The sequence below is a fragment of the Ovis canadensis genome, chromosome 5 (assembly GCF_042477335.2).
Source record: "Ovis canadensis isolate MfBH-ARS-UI-01 breed Bighorn chromosome 5, ARS-UI_OviCan_v2, whole genome shotgun sequence".
NCBI classification, from domain to species: Eukaryota; Metazoa; Chordata; class Mammalia; order Artiodactyla; family Bovidae; genus Ovis; species Ovis canadensis.
In genome coordinates this window covers 96,857,033-96,872,737 of record NC_091249.1, presented here as the reverse complement: position 1 = coordinate 96,872,737, position 15,705 = coordinate 96,857,033, and the positions used below count along the sequence as shown (strand labels likewise).

At 39.9% G+C, this 15,705-nt stretch overlaps 1 protein-coding gene and 1 long non-coding RNA gene across 3 annotated transcripts in view; one reads left to right on the top strand and one right to left on the bottom strand.

The window, feature by feature from the left end:
* Positions 1 to 546: 546 nt before the first annotated feature.
* On the bottom strand, positions 547 to 3,192 carry LOC138441508 (uncharacterized). Its single transcript, XR_011257368.1, has 2 exons — positions 2,652 to 3,192; positions 547 to 2,267 (listed from the first exon to the last, which is right to left on the bottom strand). It is a non-coding gene; the product is annotated as an uncharacterized lncRNA (long non-coding RNA).
* Positions 2,372 to 15,705, top strand: part of EDIL3 (EGF like repeats and discoidin domains 3) — a 476,676-nt gene continuing 463,342 nt past the window's right edge. The window contains exon 1 of one of the 2 annotated variants that reach the window (XM_069592585.2): positions 2,372 to 2,947. In XM_069592585.2, coding sequence (XP_069448686.1) covers positions 2,881 to 2,947 — 67 coding nt within the window. In that variant the 5' untranslated portion in view covers positions 2,372 to 2,880. The remainder of the gene's footprint in view (positions 2,948 to 15,705) is intronic. The other variant, XM_069592586.2, reaches the window with a different exon arrangement.

Below are 15,705 nucleotides of genomic sequence, written 5' to 3'. Positions count from 1 at the left end.
TTTATAAAATGTCTGTTTCTTGTGATCCTTTAACATTTCTTATATTCCACTTCTGAAGAGGCTGTATATAAGCTAGTAGGAGTGAAACAAGTCCTATAAATGTAAATTAGGTAAAGGGCCTGGAATTTTCCAAATAAAAGGCTTATTAGTACATGTCCATTATCAGTAAGTGGGGAAAAAAAGGAGTAGCTGTGTACTGGGAAGTATGAATATAAGACTGTAAGACTATATATAAAATTTCAGTTAGAAATGGGACTTAAGAAAGTAGAGCTCCTAAACTGGAAATATTTTACAAGTCGACTACTAGGTAATAAGAATGGCATTTATAGTCACAATTCCAGGCATTTGACCATAGAATATGCATTTTAATGTAGTTTTATGCTCTCCTGGAGCTTTTTTTTAAAGAACTAAAACCAAGGAAAGATAAAATTGTAGTAATGTACACTGTTGCCAAAAAATTATTTAACTTCCTAACATTCCTATTGAGGTCATATATTATCAGAAAAGTGAAAATGAACAGAGAATAAATAGGAAAGTAAACAAAACTTTTGGCATACTTTTTTCCTTTAATATCTCATCACAGAGTCACTAGTTTCTAATTTTATTTTGCTATTAATTTAATTTTATTCGAGCAGAGTTGGTTTATATTAGTCTCAGTTATATAGCAAAGTGATTCAATTATACATATATACATTCTTTTTCAGATTCACAGAATATTGAATCAAGTTCCCTGTGCAATAGATCCTTGTTGGTTATATAACTGTATGCACATGCATATATATATATTTTTTTTTTTTGAGATTTAGCACTATGTTTTAGGAATAATACCTTAAAACTAATATTAAACATCTCATGCCAAAGAGTCAAAGAGCTAGATATTTTGTAGTGGACATATGACCACATGACTGATAGCGTACTTTCAAAATTAAGTAACAGTGATGAGCCAGAAAGTTGAAATGTGATTGTTTACAGCTGCTTTGTGGCAGCTCTAGACAGTGGCACCTTGCTCTAACATGTATGGCTTTCAGCAAGAAAGCAGACTGTAAAAAAGTGATTCTCTCTCTTTCCTTTAGCAAAATCATTTTTAAGAAAATGTTCTTGTACCTCCCACCAAACTTGAGATCTGAACAAACCTTGTTTTCACTTAATTTTTGTTGTTACCATAGTTTTTGTTTATTTGCCAGTAGTACAATACTTTAACTTCTCTGTAGCAGTAGGCAATGTTACTTTTGCATCAGTCTTGCATCCTTGATCTCACTTCAGATTCCAAAGGAAGGTAGAAATTGAAGTTGAAAGGCCTCAAGGAAGCAAAAGGAGATGAAGTTGCATGACCAGTTGTCCTCTGCTATCTTTTTCTTAGTGCATTTTTAAAAATCCTTCCTTCAAGAATGTTTCCTTCAATTTTTTTTATATGTGTTTTCTGTCTCTCTCCCTACCCCCCTCTTTGGGGGGGGGGAACAAATTTTTTTTTTTTTGAGACTTTGATTTTGGTACCTGCAACTGCTGGAGCTGAATCCGTATACCCCAAGCAAATAGTTTAAATGGAAAATAGAGAAGTAAGCACTATTGTAAGCCATGGGCTGTATTTTGGTTCGGCCACTTTGACTGCAAAAGCCAGTCGATTTATATTGTTTTTGGTGGGTAGCAAGGAAATGTGATCTCCCATAGTGATACTTCAAGAATCTGTCCTTGTCTTTTATTTTCTTCCATGGTCCGCAAACTTGCCCCACTATTTCTTGTCTGAAACAGATGTCCTGCTTAAGAAGATGTGTCTGGCACTCACTTGCTCTGTGCCTTCACCTTTTTGCTCCGGTTTATAGAGGAGCCCACAAGCCTCTCTCCTCAACCCTAGAGCCAACTGAAGGGTGGCCAGATCGGTAGTAGACCATCCCCCCGGTCTAAGCTGATGAAAGTCTGCCTGCTTGACGAGGTTGTGCTTCCTGAGAATCCGGGACAGATCCCTTTGCCAGCGTTCTGTCTCTCAAGCAGCTCTGTGCCCCAGAGAGCCACTTTTCCAAACCTCTTAACTTCTTTTCCCGGCTAGACTGCGGACGGGGACTTCAGGGGATTCCTTAACGTGGTTCATTATAAAGTCCAGGCTGGAAACCAGGGGCATCTCAGACTCTGAGTGTGCTTCTCCTGAAGCCGGGGAGTCCCTGGCGTGGATGCAGACGGTACAGGCACTGTAGGAACTTCAGAGGTGGTGGCAGGTGCCAGGGTGTGGCTGCAGTTGTCTCCCTCTTCTCTTCCAGCAGAAGGAGCCACCTCTGAGACAGAGAAGAAGAAGAAAGAGAGACAGGAGGAGTGGGGCGAAGAGGGGGAGGCTGGTGGAGGGAGCAAGAAGGAAGGGGCGGGGGGTGGGGGGTGCGCTGGGCGGGCGGGCACTTGCGAGGCTCAGGCTCGCACGCACGCCGCCTCTGTTTGTACACAGTGCGCTCCCGACCGCCGGCTTGCTCGCTCCCCGCCAGCTCACGCTTCATTGTTCTCCAAGTCGGCAGCCCAGCCGCCGGCCGCAGCGACCGGAGCCGAGCGCACCGTCTGCGGGTCCGCGGGCGCGGGGACCCGGCGCCCCGCCCCACCCGCCGCGCCTCGGCCGGGACCCACCCGCCGCAGAGGCTGAGCCCGCCGGCCACTCCTCGGAGCTCACCCACCTCCCGGCGCCACCAGAGCGCAGGCAAAGGGGAAGCAACATTCCTCTCTTGGGTCACCCCTCTTTCTCGTCCTCTCCGACAATTTGTTTCAGGAGACGCTGCGGGAAGAAGACATCTTCTTGAATCGTCTATCGGGGTGGGGTCTGCCGCTACCCTGCGGTGCCACCTCGGCGACACTACCCTCCGCCAAGACCCTTGACCATCGGGGTCACGTCCAAGAGACGGGATCATGAAGCACTCGGTGGCTGCTTGGCTTCTGCTTGGGCTCAGCCTCAGCGTCCCTCAGTTCTGCAGAGGTGAGGCAAAGGGCCAGGGGCTGGCGGCCGGGACAGGCGGTGGGTCCCCCTGGGAGACACCGCGAAGGAGCTGGAGGCGGTCCCGGGGGCGCGCCCGGAGTGGCGAGCCCTGTGGGTGGCCCGGAGGAGGCTGCGCGCCCTATCCTGGGTGCCCAGGAAAAGTGCTTTGCAAAGTCAGAGCGGAGTGTTGGTGGGGCTGAGCTGGGAAGGGGGTGTGGGTTACCCAGATGAGATCTAGGAAAGATGGGGAGGAGGGAGAGAAATTTTGCTTGGCTCACAGTCGACAAGCAAACCCTCCCAGAGCCCTGTGGGTGATGCCGGATGCAGGCGCCAGGCGGGGCTTTCGCTGGGGAGCCAGGGAAGCTAGGTCGCCCCGGGCGGGCGTGGAGTAGTTGAAAGGGGAAGAGGCTGGAGACCCACTGGGCTGTCCGCCTCCAGAGTGCGGTGCTTTTACTACCAGGCCCACGCTGAGCAGTTTGCAAATCCGAACCTGGTGCTGGGAGTTTGGGCCGTGGGTGCGGTGGAGACGGGTCTGACAAGTCCCTTCGGCTTGCTCGCGTCTCCCCATCCTGGATGTGCTGCATCAATAATACAAAAACCCCAGGAACCCGCCTCTCCTGTAACCCCAGAGGCCCCAAGCTTTGCTCAGCATTTCCTCCTGGTATAAGCCTAACTCTTGGTAATAAGGAATCGTGCATTGCAAGGCAGCCCTGGCGCCCCCGCCCAAGAGCGGAAAAGTTGTAAGAGCTGGTCTGGTGGTGGTTTTCACGACTTGCATGAAATAAACCAGTCTGTTAAAAAAAATAAAATACAAGACTTTGAGGACTCGCCTGCTGAGTTGCGTAGCCGGCTTCCAGGTCCCTTGGAAGGATGGCTTGTCAATACAAGTCATTCTGGCTCCATCTCCACTAGCTTTGGGGTTGTAGTTGGCTGCCTGGAAAGGGCCAGCGGGAGCAGCAGGGACCCTGGGTGGGTCATCGGAGGTGGACCTGAGTCCCTTCTGCGCCCACATATGCAGGCGACCCCCTCTCAGTGTTCCGCGGGTAATGAAAAGGTCCACAGGCTGCTTCAAGTGGAGAGCTGAGTGCAGTACAGGGTTTAAAATGCTGTGCCTCTCCAAAAAGGTAGCTGGATTAAAACATGCATTGACTCTGATCCATTTAATAGTAGACACTGCATGAATATTCTACACCATTTATCCGTGCGCCTGTCCGTCTGTTTCACGGGAAAATTGTGAACTCTTGGGCTACAATTTGCCCAAGAAGCTGGGTGTTCCTGGCCAGTTACCCTCGATGCCCAGCTAGTAGCTATCCAGGTCGAGCCCTTCCTGGGGGGAGGGGGGCTTCCCTGCTCCCTCCTTCCCCCAGAATGTGGCTATTTTTCCCAGCGTGTAGGCGTGTGTAGGTGTGTGCCTCGCTGGCGTTTACAACGTGCCCTTCCAGTTATCCGGCAGAGGCAGCCACTCCACTGAAGGTTAAGGAATGGTAATAGCTCTGTAGTTGCGCTGCGGAGTCTCTCATCGATATGAAAAAGGCAGTGCTCCCGCTACGGAGATTTCTCCTTTCTCTTATTTCCCCTCTGGATTCCTCCTGCACTTTGATCCCTTAGCAGGAATGGAAGGGAAAACAGCAGGCACTCCCATCTCCACCTTCCTTCCCTGCCTGCATTCCCACCCCAAACCGAAAAGCACACACTCACGCACACACGGGCACCTACTCCATGCCAACATCGCCTCCACCATCAGTCCGGTACCCGAGTGGAGGTGGAGGGCTGAGTGGGTGGAGGAGGAGAAAGTGCGTCTAGCGTGTGGGGCCGAGTTTGCCTCCCTAGGTCTGGTTGCAGGAGACCTGGGGCATCATCAGAGTATCCCAGCTCTGCACCTAAACCTACCCGCGCCGAGGGAGCTTACTCTGCCAGGCAGTCCAACCTTGGTGTTATGCCTGGGCTCTCTTTCCGGCTCCTAGACAATGCTTCGGCACTGTATACTCCACGTTCTTCGCTAGATTTCTCTTTTTATTCCAGTCAACCTGTGGAGAAAGGGATAGAGGGCTGTAGGAAAGAAATGGACTGCTTTCCTTGAGCTCTTTTTGTTAAACTTGCATCTCTCTAATTTATTCTCCCTTAGTCCTGCAAAAAGGCAGACTGCATCTTGCATGACAGCTCCCAACAATTAAACTTTGAACAAACTTACTGAAGCCAGTGTTAAGGATGAAAATTTCCCTTGCACTGCCCCCACCCCACCTGCCCAGACATAGTTTGCCTATTGTATACCTTTTATGAATTGGTTCCCTGTGTGGGTTGCAATTTATGTGCATTAATGACTAAGATTTAATAAGGACATGTAATTCTTTTTATTAGTCATTTTTATTTTAAAATTAAACCAATGGATCAGTCAGATTGAATATTTTATTAACTCTTAAATTATTCATCGTTATGGGTTGCTCTAAAAAATCCAATACATGCATACAGTTGCAGCAAGCACATGATATCTTATGCAATCTGTCCCTGTGCTTGCAGTTTGTGTCTGAAGTCTTTAAGCAAATAGCACTATCTAAAAATGTCTAGACATGTCCTAAATACTATGAATCACTGGTACTTGCATTTGCTTTTTTAATCAGTGGTGATTTTTAGTTAATTCTACATGGGAATCAATTAATACTTGAATAATCTCACTCCAAGTAAAAACACCCATGCTTCTATAATTACTATAACAGTGTCTTTGCTGAAATAACAGATTTCTGTACTTTTAAAAATTATTACACATTAGTGTCTTCATTACCTGATTTGCATGCTCATTAATTTTGTACTTTAAATGCTAACTTCAGATTTGAAGTGAAACATTTAAAAATAATTTTGAAATACTAAATTAAACATAATAACTAAGTGAAGACCAGTGCAAAGCCTTGACCTCTGTTATGATACAAAACACATTCCCCCCCACCCCCACCCTCTATCCTAAACAATTTTTTTTCTGATTATTTTAAAATATTTTCTTAGAGATGAAATGCATTTTGTTTTAAATTTATATAGTTTGGGGAAGACACATAAAAATACAAATTAAGGGTTACAAAATTGAAATGGTCTATTCTCCCTTCTGTGGTCTTGAACTTAGAAAGATCTTCAAAACCAGGCAAATGTCTTTTACTTCTAAACTCTTCTCTAAATTAAAACTCTCTTATTTTTCTCAAATATCTTATCATCAGTGTTTATATAAAATGTGTATTCAGGATGTAGGGTATTTTTAATAAGCATTTTACTAAAACTTGCCTTCAATGCTAGATATATGACTTTTCCTTCTCAGAAAATGATAGCAATGCAAAGGGTTAAAATATACATGACTAAACTGAAAAAGCCTGGTTACTCAAAATCATGACAAAGTACAAATTTGGCAATTTTCGGATTCTAAATTAGTAGTCCAAACTCTTATTTTCACTGATATTAAAGATAAAAATTTTAATTAGGTAATTTATTTTTAAAACTTTTCATCTTTTGAAGGGTTTTGAGGATGGGATGGACTGTATATGTTATCACTTGTATCTGGTTGTGAAAACCTGACTGATTTGAGAGTTTCCTAAAGCCTAAGAAGGTTAATTCTGATATTTGTTGTTTATTGAATATACTTGCAGGGGCAAAGAGCTTTGAGTATCATTTATGATATAGTAAGTTCATTATATTCCTTGCCAAATAAAGAAACCCACAAAAATAGTGTGGGTTTCAGAACTCAGTTCAAATCAGATGAGAAACAGCAAATTTTGCAAATATGTAATTAATGGTATGGATTCTCTCATAGCTAATCAGTTTACTCCTATGAGTTTATGTGAGTTTGAGTTTATTCCCCAAATAGTTTGCAAGCTGATTTTATTATGTTAAAAAAAAAATCATAGAAAACCAAAGCCAAGTTGTTCCTGTTATTCAGTTCTTATCTGTGTTTTAAGGAAGATGTCTAGCGTGTTTTTGTTTTTTAAGTCACAGCCCATGTAATGATTACCATCTTTTGGTTAATGAAAGAAACCTGTATTTATATATAAAAACGTAAGTAGTTGGCTATGTGAAATAGATTATTGAAAAATTTTCTCATGGTTACATGATAATGCTGGAAATTAAGTACTTAAACTGAATGAATTGCCACTTAATTGTTACTGAAAATACCCCAACAGTCTTTGCTTTGTGGGAATTGTTTAAGGGAAAAGTAGACTGGGATGCACTGTGCCCTTGCCAGCAGGTGTCAGGATAATCAATGGAGATATTTTTAAAGGAGGGATGCAGGTCAAGGGGAATAAAGGAATAAATGCTTATCTGCAAATCCACATAAAGTGACTTTTCTACTTTCTGTGAAACTGATGTTATTAGTTTTCTTTGCTCCCCTGAGAAAGAAAGGGGAAGTGAGTTGTAAGGACTTACTGCTTGTACCACAGGACGTTAACTTGGAGGCAGAGTAGTTCTAACAACCACACAGAAATTAATATATGTCAAGGTTGAACCTTTAATTTTCAGGGGTTTCCTGAGTAACTTACAAGGAAATGTACTTAGAGCTAAGAGGCACTTGTAGTAAAGCAATTATTACTGAAATGTTTGGAATACTTTTAAGCTTGCTTTCTATATCCACTGTAAATTTTATACATGGAAATGCTGTTCTGTTGATTTATGTGGATGTATATTCAACTATTTATATGTGCAGATCTATAGTCCTGAAAGAGATTACCACTTATTCTTTTTGTCACAGTTTTAAAGTGTATGTTTCCTGGAACTTGTAAGTTTCAAAATAAGCCATGTGGCTAAAAAAGATGAAATGACATGATAAAGTTTTATTATTACCTGTTTCAGACAGGTGTTAATCCTTGTATATGTGCCTATTGTGTTTCAGTATCTGTCAGTGACTTGACACTGTTTATTTCTAATTGGTCCTTAGTGAATAACCTTTCCTCAAAGGTTAGTTCTAGCATCTGCTGATATAACTCTTAAAACAGTATTAAACAGTAATATAGTATTTAACAGTATTAAAACAGATTCAGCACTGCACCATTTCTATTATACAAATTCTCTCAGTTTTTTTATGAAGTCACTGATATCATGCCAAGTAGTCTGTCTCCAGTGGTATATCCTTTCTGTGACAGAGACATCCTCAAATAACCCCTTTCCCAACATTTGTTTGCTGGTTAGCAACTAGGGCACAGCATCCACAATAAAAATTTGTCATCATTATTGAAAAGTTGCAAATTTCCAACACATTGTGGCATTAGCAGTTTGCTTTCTTGTGAGGAACAAAAAAAAAAAAATATGATAATGTAAAGCTGCTACTACTAACTCCTGAAGTTTAAAACATAAATGGAAATAAGGTAGGATCTGAATTATGGAGCAACTCAGGATTTTACACCTTGATTTAATCTGAGTATCCTGCTTAAAACTGTCAACTGGTTAATAGTTTATATCCACCCCACCTGTAGAGAAGTCTCTTGCTTTACTTGTAGCACAGAGCTGAGAACCTAGGAGAAAACATCAAAAACTCCTAACCACTTAAAACAGATAATTGCATTTCTGCCTTAAATCATATAGAAGAGTCTATTCGCTTGGTTTCCAGGCTCACTATAAACTGAATCCCCAAAATTAAAGGCATATGAGGTAATAAGTCAGGCTTAATCAGAGCAATAAAACATGGCAGCTACTAGACAAAGAGGAGATTGAACAAAGTATATGTAAAAGCAAAGCTCCCTTACAGTGTAAGAAACTAGGAACCTTTATATGGGGGAGAGGCTAAGTCTAAAGGCCAAGAGGCTTTATCCTGGCAGAGAATATAGCCCTAATTGATGCAGATACTGATCCTGTATACTAGGGAAAGACTCACTACCCGTTATGTTCAACATTTGAGGGATACAGGGGTACAGAGGCACTGAGATGTGTGTATTATTGAAGAGATTTTGTCCAAAATGTTTAAGCTTGAAAACCTGTTTAAAGGTAAAAGAGACATATCTGAAGAATATGCTGGTTTGAAACTTTGTTTTCCCATCATTTCAGAGATTATGTTCTTATATATATATTTTTTATTGCATTTCTCCTAAAGTAATGAATGAAGGTACAGATTATCAAATACAGGACTCAATTTTGTAGAAAAGAAGCATATATCAGAATGCAGATGTCAGGCAATTATTTGGTTATATTTTAGAAGAAAATGTATTGCTGTCTGTTTTACCATATGCATTATGATGATGATAGTAGCCATGTAGGATTTGTTCCACAGAAGCTTTAATAGTGTATGAAGTAGAATGGAGGATTTACATTCAAGAATTTAAGTGAAGGCTTTTTAAGTACTAAAGCACTTTTGTATGTGATTGTTACTATGGAGAAAGAAAATTGACTCTAGAGCTAAGCCTTACTCTTTCCATTTTCTAAAACAGGTCAGTATCAAACTGATCAGTCTCTTTAAAAATAATTTACTATAGTGTAACATTCCATAGATGGAAAGGCCAAAGTTTTAATCTCTTGTTAACTGGTTTTGTGTATGATTGAAAGTAATCTCTAGATGGGTCAGGACACCATGCATTCTTTTAGGTTTATGCTTGGTATTTGATAAAGGCATGTATTCTGGGAATGCACAATAATCCTCATCTTATACTGAGGTTAGGATGACCATTTATATTTTACTGCTACTGGAGATAATGTGGACACCGCCGAAGTCAAATAGGCTCATGACTCTTGAGCAGAGAAGACTGGAACAATCAAGTGGGAATACTGAAGAATATTTTTATTGGGAATATTTTGCGGAACCCCTCCCAGTAATGTAGAGTAGTCTCCCATTTATAGGCACCAGTCTTATCTGTGCTCACATCTCTAATACCCATTTCTTCTCATTTCTTCTCACATGTTTGGCTCCAAATATTAACTGAACTCTAATATTATCCACACTGTCTTTCCTATTTGTTTATTCATCTTTTTTCTTTCATGTCTGTTTAAGCATCTTGCTAGATAAATTAACAAGGGACATCTGATTCTTATTTAGTATAGTTAGTAAATTTAACATTTATTTAATACTTGTTATGTGCTCCTATGTTCTAAGTACCATCTCTGGTTCTCACAAGGATTCTATGAAGTGAGTCATATTATTATTTACATATGAATGAGAAAACAGAGATACAGAGAGGTTAAATAATCTCCCAAATAAACAATCTACTAAGTATCTCATTAGAAATAGAACCAGTTTAAATCTAGAGCCTGCTTTCTTAAATACTGGGCTCTGCTATATTTCAATAAGTCACACATCCTCTATGTCATGGAGATAATGTGTCAAATGATTTTCTTATTTGTAGAATACACACATCATGTCCAGTTTCTGTTTAACTGGTGGATATTTTGGAAGGGACAAATTATATTTACTTTCTTAGGACAATATTTTTTAAATTTTCAAATTCAGTAAAACATCAGTACATCTCTTCATCTTCAGAAATAAAGGTTGGCATATACTTGGTCAGAAGGAGTTAATATGTCTTTCAGAAAAATGCATCACTCATATGAATAGGGAAGACAGGAATTAAAGAGAAGTTGAGAAGTGATTCAAAATGCATTTTCTTCAAAATCTTGCCACTCGATTTTACTTCAACTTGACTTTTATAATTTACTTGTTTTTTTAGGATTCCATTTCTCCATTGTTACTCAGTTTGATATGGTAAGAGCATGCTTTCCCTATAATTTTCAGATATGTAGGACAAAATGACTTTAAAGGTTAACAGATACATAATGTAGGACATAGAGATTTTAGAGGTTAACTAGGTTTTCATTTCTGCAGGTTAATGAAGGTATTTTATTTGCTTTATATACCATTCTCATTTAATTTTATTTCTGTGTAATCCCATTTAGAAATTGTAGCCAAACAAAAGCACCAAATGGTATTCAAACCATATCAGCTAGAAATTTATATTTTATGATTTCTTTTGAGTTATTTAACCAAAATATGATTTATTTTTTAAAACTGGAATTGTATTTACTTTAAATATTTTACAAACTAATGAAAAGTACATCATCTAATATGAGATCACTTTGTTAATATCTTCTGTACACATGTACAGTATTTTATAGTTGAAATAAACCATTCATGATTTATTATTATATTTATTCCCCTAAAATAATAATAATAAAACAATAGTTTAAATTTCATAAGCATTTCCTGTATCCTAGGGGACATAAGCAGAACATTCTTAATGTCATTTAATGGATAGGGAACATGAAGTTCAAGAAAGTCACATCACTCACATTCAACATGTCTTGTAATTCAAGCAGCCAATAATAGAGCTTGAACTTGATTCTGTGTGTTCTGATTCCAACTTAATATATATATTTTTTACCCTTTTCTGCTATCCCATTTCGCTCGAGGTAGTTATAGTTGGTGTTATTTTTTGTTTTTTCTTCAGTTTTTAAATTCACAAGATGAGAAGGAGTTGATGTACTACTTGGTTTTTCAGAAAATATTCTTACTGCCTCTCAGTACAACATTAGCAGTTCCTTTCCATCAGTATATACCACTTCCTTTTCTCTTTGGATCCAATTACTAACCATGACAACATCCTGAACTTACTCAAAGGCTTCTTCTCTATCATTTGCCCCCAGAAGCTTGTGACTCTTAACATTCTGGTGTTAAACTTCCTGGAAGTTCCCAACACTAAATATTCCCATCTCCATTTTTAGGTACCCACTGACAATGCTATTCATTAGATTTTCTTATCACATGATTTGCTCATTTAACATAACTTGAAATTTCTCAGACATTCCATTTTTTACTAGAATTTTCTCTCTTTTTACCTCTCCTTGTCCTTCATTCCCACTGAACTTGCTCTGATCATTGCTCTAATTTTCAGTCCTTCTTATCTCTCTTCCTTTTCCAGCCTATTCTTTGGGGTTCGCCATTTCAAGAGATACTCAACCATTTGGGAAGTTTTAAGCCCAAATGCTTTCATCATTTTTGCTTCATGAAATCTCAGACTATGGTAATTTCCAAAGTCCCTTTCCCCTCTCTGGCCATGAGAAAACTGGAGTTCTGTCAAGAAGTGATAGGATCCACTGGAAATCCTGGCAAATTTGAAAGGCTGAGCTGTGGGTTCAAAGGGGAATGAGTAAGAAACATAGAAAGTGATGATGTGAGGAATAAGATGATTGGGTGATTGCAGTAATTCACTGTAATTAATTATTGATAATTATTAGTATAAATTTGAAAGTATGACCATAGTTATGATTGAAGGAGAGTAGAAGACAAGATTTTTGAAGGAAAAGAATCAAAGCCTTTGGAAAAATCATGTATGTAGGTACCAACATTCCAAAAAAATTATACCAGGAGAAATATTTTAGGGGCAAGGAGAGTGAACCAGGGACACAAATCTTTAAGGATTGAGAGAATGTGGTACAGAGATCAAGAGATAACTGGAATGGGGGGTAATATTGGAGAACAGAGGTCTTTGGCATGAAACTGACACTGGGTAGGTTTTTATTGCTGTTGTTTGAGAGGAATGGGAGAATGTTTAGGAAGTTGCATTGAGGAGCCATGAGTTGTATTGAGGAACCCAGGCCACATCTCATGTCTAGAAGCCACGGAGAGATAATGGTAACCATGTCACAGGAGTGCAGGGTAAATAATGACTCAGAGGAGAGATGATTTCCTCTTGAGCAGGAAGGCAGATGTAATAGCCTAGTCCTAGTCAAGGCTATCTGAGAAGGCAATGGTACCCCACTCCAGTACTCTTGCCTGGAAAATACCATGGACGGAGGAGCCTGGTAGGCTGCAGTCCATGGGGTGGCTAAGAGTTGGACATGACTGAGCGACTTCACTTTGACTTTTCAGTTTCATGCATTGGAGAAGGAAATGGCAACCCACTCCAGTGTTCTTGCCTGGAGAATCCCAGGGACAGGGGAGCCTGGTGGGCTGCCATCTATGGGGTCACACAGAGTCAAACACGACTGAAGTGATTTAGCAGCAGCAGCAGTCAAGGCTATGGTTTTTCCAGTGGTCTTGTATAGATGTGAGAGTTGGACTGTAAAGAAAGGTGAGTGCTGAAGAATTAATGCTTTTGAACTGTGGTATTGGAGAAGACTCTTGAGAGTCCCTTGGACTGCAAGAAGATCCAACCAGTCCATCCTAAAGGAGACCAGTCCTGGGTGTTCATTGAAAGGACTGATGCTGAGGCTGAAACTCCAATACTTTGGCCACCTTATGAGAAGAGTTGACTCATTGGAAAAGACCCTGATGCTGGGAGGGATTGAGGGCAGGAGGAAAAGGGGATGACAGAGGATGAGATGGCTGGATGGCATCACCAACTCTATTCACATGAGTTTGAGTGAACTCCGGGAGTTGGTGATGGTCATGGAGGCCTGGTGTGCTGCTGTTCATGGGGCTGCAAAGAGTCGGACTCGACTGAGCAATTGTACTGAACTGAGGCATCATGCTCTTTGACAGTCTTCATCCTATGCTTTTTGACACATTGAGCTCATTAAAATAAGCGATATGTTCACTAAGAGCTATGCTTTTAAGCACATTGAAAGTGTTTTCATATGCAACAGCTCCTTTAAGCCTCACAAAAATTCAGGAGATTATTATTATCCCCATTGACAGATAAAGATATAGAGAGAATAATTCTATTCCAAGTGATAAGCACTCACAACTAGGTTTTGCAGACACAAGTCCAGGACTCTTCTCACTTTAGCAAAATTACAGAGAAAAGCCTTAAATCCAAGGAAGGATCCCTTCTAAATTTAAAGCACAGCTGGGTAAGATGTCTGCAGTTGTGCCCTGACCTACTTTGTCCTATTCAGGCCTCTGCATATTTGAGGTCTGCAGAATTCAGGCTACAGGGTATAATGTCTGCGTCTGCATGGTGCCTTAATCCTTGCCCATCTTGGATTATTTGTTCAAATGGTTCTTACTGGAAAATAGCATTATTACTATGGGAAGTTTTTTTTTTCTCTCTCTCTCTCTTTGTAACATGCTCATAATTGTGCAGCCTTGTCCATAAAGAATTCTTTTTTTCTCAAATTTACATGTTTCAGATATTTGTCAACCATGATGTTCCTTCTCGAGTTTCTGACATGCTAAAGCCGTACATATTTTTCCTTTAATCTGTCCTTGTAAGCCATTCCTTTCATCATTTTAGTTGTTTCGTTTGGAATCTGTCCAAGTAGCCTACATATTTATGCAACAGGCTTGCCAAAGTCTCAAAAGAGAATTCTAGGGATGTGCTTCCTAAAATAATGCCACTCACATTAGTCTGTACTTTTTAATTGTGCAAATATGATTGTTTTGCTGGTTAAGTTTTTCTATCAGACCATCTTTTTCCAAGTAATACTTATCTATGCCTTTTTTATTTCATAATTTTGTTTTGCATTAGCCTTCACTGGAGTTTTGGTTTATATTTTTTCTTCATTCTGTATTCAGTATAATGATCATTACTACTATATGATGCATTCTCTGCCCACAGAATCTCAGAATAATCTGATTTCTTCCCTGCAAATTATATTATTCTGCTATTTATTGTTGTTTTAATATCATGTACATATCAGCTAAATAATAATGCAATGTACAAATTCCCATCCTTAGTTTTTTTTGCATATTTATTTATTTTTGGGTCTGTAAAGTATTCATTATCTTCTTGAAACCATCGTCTGTCTCTATTCCTGTATTTTTCCTATTGCTTTATTTATTTCTAGCTATCTCCTCTGATATGCTGCCATTTTCTGTTCCCAGATCATTCCTCAGCTTAAACTGCACAACCTCAGAGAATCTTTCTGATAGCTTTCCCCAAGTAACTGAGGCTTCAGCACACACATGCACACACACACACACACACGCACACAGTATATTCCTGTCAGTTTCTATTATCTGATCTTTTTTGAAATTACAGCATTTTTCAAAAATCATATTATATAATCACTTGCTTGTTAGCTTATTTGTTTTTCTCTCTTATTTATAATGTATTCTTGCAAGCTCCATCGGGGTAGAAGAATATTAATGTGTATGAAAAGTGAAAGTGAAGTTTCTCAGTCGTGTCTGACCCTTTAGGACCCCTTGGGCTGTAGACTGCCAGGCCCCTCCGTCTGTGGGATTTTCCAGGCAAGAATACTGGAGTGGTTTGCCAATTCTTTCACCAGGGGATTGTCCTGACCCAGGAATCGAACCCCAGTCTCCCATGCTACAGGCAGACTCTTTACCATCTGAGCCACCAGGGAAGCTATTAATGTGTATATTCACCTGCAAACATGATGCCTTGTATAGAGTAGGTACCCAATATTTGTTGCCTGAATGGCATACATGGATGAGTGAAAAATATGGATGATAAACAATGCTGCTCATATATAAATCTTTCTCTGGTTTTTAAAAAAAGTGTTCCTTTGATAGACCCATTAACTCATTTAATAAATTCTTATCTACTTGACACACCAATGCAGTGACGTGTGATTTATGACACAAGTGATACACTCTTAGAAAGCAATAAATACGTAAGTAGAGGCAAACGCTGAGAGCTGACTAAATAAATTACCTACTTGTTTCCACAGCTGTCTAACTTATAAACACTTAAAAATCAAGATTTGGGTTTTACCTTAAATTATCAAATTGCAATAACATAGTCACTGAATATGGAAGATAGTAAGCTTCAGACGGTCATTTTATTACCAAACGTTGACAAGAACAGTATGTGCAACAAAGGCAAAGCCCTTGGTGGTTTTCCTTGGCAGGTGAAGGACTGCAGGCAGCCCTTTAATCTGCTAATTACCCAGCATCCTGGTGA